We start from the raw sequence: 6,000 nt of genomic DNA on the forward strand, positions 1-6,000 counted from the left end.
TGGACCTTACTTGAGTCTATAAATTCAATAAACCACCCAAGTCTTAAATGCTAAAGTCTGATTATAAAGAACCCTACCATTCGACTTATTCAACTATAGCATATTCTGAAATTCTGCTTCTTGTTCACTAAAGTGCAATTTATGTTAGGAAGTCTAAAAAGGACAAACTACTCTTTAAAGCAGAACTACAGCCTCATGCAGATTCGCCCATTTTGACTCAGACGGCAAGAACTAAAAGCAGTTTGTGCAGATGATCGACAACACGGACCTTAGAGAGTCAGCACCCTCGGGCTGTTATTCCCCCCGTGAAGGAAATCAATAAGGCCATTTTCGAGAGGGAGATAGTGATCAGTGCTCCTTTAATAAACTTCCATCTATCTAACGCTCATCTGCAGACCACCGTGTGCATGATGAAATGATTAAAATGTATATCACACAATGGACCGCTCAAACTGAAGGACGACAAACAGACAGGTGGGAAGGGTAAGAGGGGAGAGCAAGGACAGGAGCCGGCAGAAACAGCTGAGTAAAGAAAACGTCTGAGATGATAAGGGACATCGGCCAACTTGTGATTTAGTTTTAATAAAATGCGTTACGGGAATGCCGAAACGTTTGTAGGAACGTTGTGGAGCAAGATGTCATAATTCTAAACAATTCGAGGAGGAAAGAATAAATAAAATTAAAAGCTACTTAAAAAAGGAGCTGTATTAATCAACCAATCCAACATGACGGAACCACTTTCCCTGCTCTTTAAACAGCTGCTGAGCCACAGCTGGGATGGAAGAAGCTTTCTGAATCCAAGGTGGTGGTGTTACCCTCGTCAATGGTCGCATTATTAGTCTAGGCACGCTCCACCGAGCAGCGTGGCATAGCTGACAGCCAGGCCTAGGCACCAGCTAACAACAGGCTCTGAATTCCAGCCCAGTGACAGCTCATCCCAACTACACTAACATTCCAGGACACAGACCTGCACATGCTTTCTAGCAACATGTCGTCTACCTCCCAACAACTCGGAGCAGAGGAGATCTGGACAGAAAAGACACGGTGGCACAGATGTCACTTCAGAGGGTGATAACAACCACCCCTCAAAGTTAGAGCTCCCTGGTCAACGGTCGATGTCAGAAAACGCAAATGGACAGTGAAAAAGAAAAAAAAGGAAAAGGGAGACTTGCTTGCGTGCTTGTTAGATGATGGAGCTCGGCATTGCAAGACAAATCTTAATTTTAATGGCTAGTGAGCTGACGGACTCCTGTCTCGAGACTTGTGAGACTAAAATAATTAAATTGAAAGTAAAGATGAGTGGGAGGACTCCCGCGCCCCACACAGGAGGATACAAACATTTAAATAAATCTATCAGAGACAGCTGGAAACTATTTTTCCTTTATCACTTCGTGTCCTGCGCCGCTCAGATCTCCGTTGTAACGGCTTAAAAAGGGGGGAGGCATTTTTTAATTAAAAAGCGGAAACAGTGGTGGATCGCTCATGTGCGTCATTTCTGCCACTAAATGAGTTTGGACTCCACGAGCCAACTCAGTGGACACCGTTTAAACAGATGGGCAGGCAAATCTCCACTGCTACCGCAATCATTATCAGCACAGTTTGTTAATAATGCTGACAAACAGACAAACGAGGATGGCCTCTTTTAACCCGTGCAAATCGAACCAGCGTAGCTCTGCTCTTTGTAAAGCTCTGCCTGCTTAAAAAAAACAATCCGCAACTGTACTCTAGACAGTTCTCAACTTGGCGGATTTTTTTTATTTTCTGACTAACTGAAGTTGTGATTTTGTTTTGTGTTCATTATAATCAGTCGTCCTTGTAGAAGACAACTCAAAGCACAATAAAGTCTGTCTACCTGGAAATGAAGGCAAACCATCTGTATGCTTTAATAAAGTCTATAAATGGGCTCCTTGAAAACCTCATAGCAGAAAGAAATTCATCTTGCTCAAAGCATAATATTTCAAGGTCTTCTTCTGGGGAAGATATGTATATAGCTTATGATTTATTTATCATCCATCCTATCTTCACAAGCCCTTTATACAGAAACCTCACAATGTGGCCGTGTGTCTTTCAGTATACCTTGCTTACGGACATCCTCCACTGCAGCAGTCAGCTCATCCTTGAGGAACTGGCTTTCCTTTGCGATCTTTTCCCCTTTTTCGAGGAAGTTCTGGGTGGCGGTCTCCACAGAAGCGGCCAAAACGTGAGCCTTCTTAGAGCGTCCCTTCTTCTTGTTAGACGGCCCTTTGCTGCTGGAATTTACCAAAGTGGTGACCTGGGCAAGGACACAAAACGTAAAGGAAACATCTGTTTAAAGGACTACAGATGCATTTGCCTGACTGTAGTTGTTCATTTTAAACAGACAAAAACCTTTAACATCACTAATTCCTTGACAGATCATCAGATTGTAACTAATAAAATTTTGTCTCAACTGCGCTGCTGAAAAGATTAAATGAAATGTTGGTAAAATTATTCTTTAATGGCTGCCATACACAGCAAATTTGTCATTTTAGAAAACATCAAACAATAAACCTTATTAGATGACTTCTTAAAGTCCACACAAAGATATTCTGTCCATCGTATTACCTGGGTGACAAGTGGCTCCAGTAACCTCTCCACTGCCAGAGTACGGATCTCAAGACTCTTTGGGTCCCATTTAAAGTTGATGTTGGCTGTGTTGATGCTCGTCATTTTGTCTAGTTTTCTATTAGTGACAGAGAAATATAATAGGTTAAGAAAAAGCAATAAAAACTAATTACAGATGGTATAAAATAACACCTTTGTCACACACATAAAACAGTATTTGTAGTTTTACTGCATATACGATTGTACCTCCTACCAGTGTTAATAATGACAAAGCTGTAAAACTGAAAATTAAAAGTGACGTTTGGCAAACAAAGATCAAGTTAATCAGGTGAGGGCTGATCAAGCCTTGTTCTGTCTAACCTCAACATTTCAACGTGAAGCTTGAACTGATAAAATCCTAAATCTACCATCCTGGAGTCATTATTTAATTTCAACAACAAAATTCAGTCTTAAAGCTCCAGCATGCTCCATAAGAAATCGGTTTGCGGTCTCGTCATTTTCTCACACATCTTTCATCGTTCACGAGACACTTGGATCAGAGTTCCCGGGAAGCTCCTCCCTCCTCCTACAGCGTTAAAACGAGTTTCTTCCTGCCAGCTTCTCAACTCTCCTGTCTGTACAGAGTTTTGCTTCCCTTACCACGACCAGACGTGTTTATTAATCCGACCGAGACAGTCTGAGATGCCAGTTGACATTTTCTAATTTGACTGTAAACAATAATGACCAGACAAAGGGAATGTGTCCCTACGCTGCCCGGCCTGAGTTGTACTTCCTCCCGGCCACCACAGCCACTAAGAGCTACATGTGTCTCTGCAACGCTTTTAAGCTCACAGGTTTCCAAGTTTTGCTGGATCAGTTGCAAAGACGGCTGTATTTTCTAACAGCTGCTTCTCAGCGGAGCAGTAGAAGCTAAATGACTCCATTAAAGCTCACCAGCTTAACCACATGAACAACTTCTGACCAATCACACAATACTCGGGGCAAACCCTTGTGAGTAAAAGTTCCACCAGGGCCTTGTGTTGAGAAGCCACTAGGAGAACAAAATGACGCAACTTTCGTCACGCAACCACGTAAATGAGAGCAGACTTCATGACTTCTCATGGAGTATGACAGCAGCTTTAGTGTGAAATGCTGAGGAGTTTTTTTTTTTTGGTTGTTGTTGTTCTTCCCATGGTGCCCAACCCTAAGCAAAGTTGCGTAATCATGTTCAACGACTTACAGAAAGAATGTCAACACACTGATCCAGGACAACCCCAGACAGGCCACGGAACAGATCGACCAGACCGATATAATCTTGTCGATCTGTTTTGTGGCCCATCTGTTATCATCTGTCTCCGTCACTGAGATCACATTTTAAAACTCAGAGCTCACAGAAGGAAATACAGATCCAGGTCTGAGATTGTTCAGTATTGCTAAAGGAACTTCAGTTCTTATCTGATTAGTAAAGCAGTCGGTCTAGTGAAAGTTGTAACGTTTAAAAGTTGTTTGGATCCTTTTAGCAAGACTAATGGCTTTAACACTTGCTTTCATTTCCTTAAAACTCACCTTTTTTTTGCATTGTTGTTAAAACCTTTTACATTACATTAATTGCCACGCAATGTACTTCAAGTGTAAGGCTTGGCTTTTATAAAAGTCATCCAACACCAAGTCATAATGGCCAAAAAAAGGGATCGTGAACCCATTTATTTATTTTACTGCAGAAGACAGTTCTTCTTTCAGTGTCCCGATGCTGACTGACCACAGAAGAAAAAAAAACCCAGCTGTGATTTACATTAGTTAGCCTCGAGCTAATCTGAACGTCAAGAATGAACAAGAGTTAAATTAATTATCCTTGAAGATTTTCAGATTGGCCTCAAAAAAAGTCTTAGCAATAATCAAAATATTAAAAGTCGTCGTCGGAGCCAAATCCCCTTCCCTGGGAGAATGACTGCCAAATAACACCGTGGCCCAATTTCGATTTTTTTTTTCTTTTCAGGCAGCGACTGCAACTCTATTGATTAGCCATCAAACATGGAGCTAGCAAGGATAATCAGCAAGCCCTGAAGGCCAGGGGACTTAGACTGAAAAGTTGGTCAGCTGTAATGCGAAAACAATGCCCCACACTGTCAACAAAACATAGCAGCAGCAGCAAAACAACATATAGTGAATGGTGTCTGCTTAATTGTGTGGGAAATATCTGGGTCACTGAACAAAGAAAAAAAATGCACCTAAATTTGCATTCTACTGTGCTATTTTTGGCTCTAGTTGATGCTAAACAAAACTGGATTATTTAAGTACAATAAAAACTATGAAATTGAGCAGGTGTGTAGCACAAACCAATCTATTCTCATTGAAACGCTGGTTGAAAATGGGTGTGCCTACTTACCTCCACCTAAAAAAATATAAATAAATACTAGAAGAGCGGAAATTACACCGAGTTTACCTTCTCAGGAAGGGTGTGGCAACTCCAAAAGTAAGTAAATCTGGGAAGGAGGGGGAGAAACCAAAACCCACCTGTAAAACGGGGCGGATTTGCGGTATCTACCACTCAGGTGACGTGGGACTGATTTGTAACCTTGTAACCAAAACCTTTAAAAAAATAAATAAAAACTTCAAACAAACTACTTAAATAAACCCCGACACCGCGTTAAAGTTATTTTGAAGAATGTTGAAACGAAATACTTAAGCATAAAAAAGAAATTTAACCAAGTTTGACTGCTAGTGAATGTGAGGAGAGTTGATTAAAACACCTGGTCGGCTAAAGTTGCTAACGCTTGGAGCTAACAGTTACGTAGCAGCTCACCTGTTGACGCTAGCACCTCGAACAAGTGTTACCTAGGTTGAGTAGGACCATTTGAGAGAGATGTGGAAAAACGGGAAGTGTCTTTTATGCCGGCTCTAACAGAAAAGTAAATAACACATAAATAAGAACTTCCCAATTTAATCTGACGTGGTGTTACCTGCTATAACGCGTCCAGCCCTGCTAACGTTAGCCGACTGACAACAATCAAGATTAGCTCAAGTTGGTTCGCGTTTAAGTTGAAGAAAAAAGGCTAAACTTCGAGTTAAAATGCGAATAAAAAAAACATCCAGTCCGTCTAATTAAAAGCTTAAACTATCCCCTGGGGGAGAAGTAACTCCGGTACGCCGTGGAGTTGCCAACAACCACCCGCTGGATAACGCTGGGAGTTTAAAAGTTCAAAATGGAGGAAGTGAGTCTGGAATCCTTCGGCTGGGGAAAAGAAAAAAAAAAAGTTTTCCTCACCTCCTCACAACACGGGGCAGAGTTTCACCGCCGACGCTGAGCTGCTTCCAGACGGGGGGAAAAAGTATATATCCGAGAAGTTAACACGGTTGTTTCAAAAGAAGAATAAATTTCAGCACTGTTATTCCCCCGCAGACTGCAGAGTTTCGGTTCAGCCCGTTTCGACGCTATTG

The 6,000-nt window shown here is 41.6% G+C and overlaps 1 protein-coding gene across 3 annotated transcripts in view; it reads right to left on the bottom strand.

The window, feature by feature from the left end:
- The window catches only part of ctnna1 (catenin (cadherin-associated protein), alpha 1), a 64,120-nt gene extending 58,126 nt beyond the window's left edge, over positions 1 to 5,994 (bottom strand). The window contains exons 1-3 of one of the 3 annotated variants that reach the window (XM_017426642.3): positions 5,828 to 5,994; positions 2,584 to 2,701; positions 2,077 to 2,272 (exon numbers count right to left, since the gene is read on the bottom strand). In XM_017426642.3, the coding sequence (XP_017282131.1) occupies positions 2,077 to 2,272; positions 2,584 to 2,688 (301 nt within the window). In that variant the 5' untranslated portion in view covers positions 2,689 to 2,701; positions 5,828 to 5,994. Of the gene's footprint in view, positions 1 to 2,076; positions 2,273 to 2,583; positions 2,702 to 5,365; positions 5,390 to 5,522; positions 5,726 to 5,827 lie in introns of those variants that run through there. The other 2 variants (XM_017426643.3, XM_037977573.1) reach the window with 2 other exon arrangements.
- Positions 5,995 to 6,000: the final 6 nt, after the last annotated feature.

This window comes from Kryptolebias marmoratus, linkage group LG9 (assembly GCF_001649575.2).
Source record: "Kryptolebias marmoratus isolate JLee-2015 linkage group LG9, ASM164957v2, whole genome shotgun sequence".
NCBI lineage: Eukaryota > Metazoa > Chordata > Actinopteri > Cyprinodontiformes > Rivulidae > Kryptolebias > Kryptolebias marmoratus.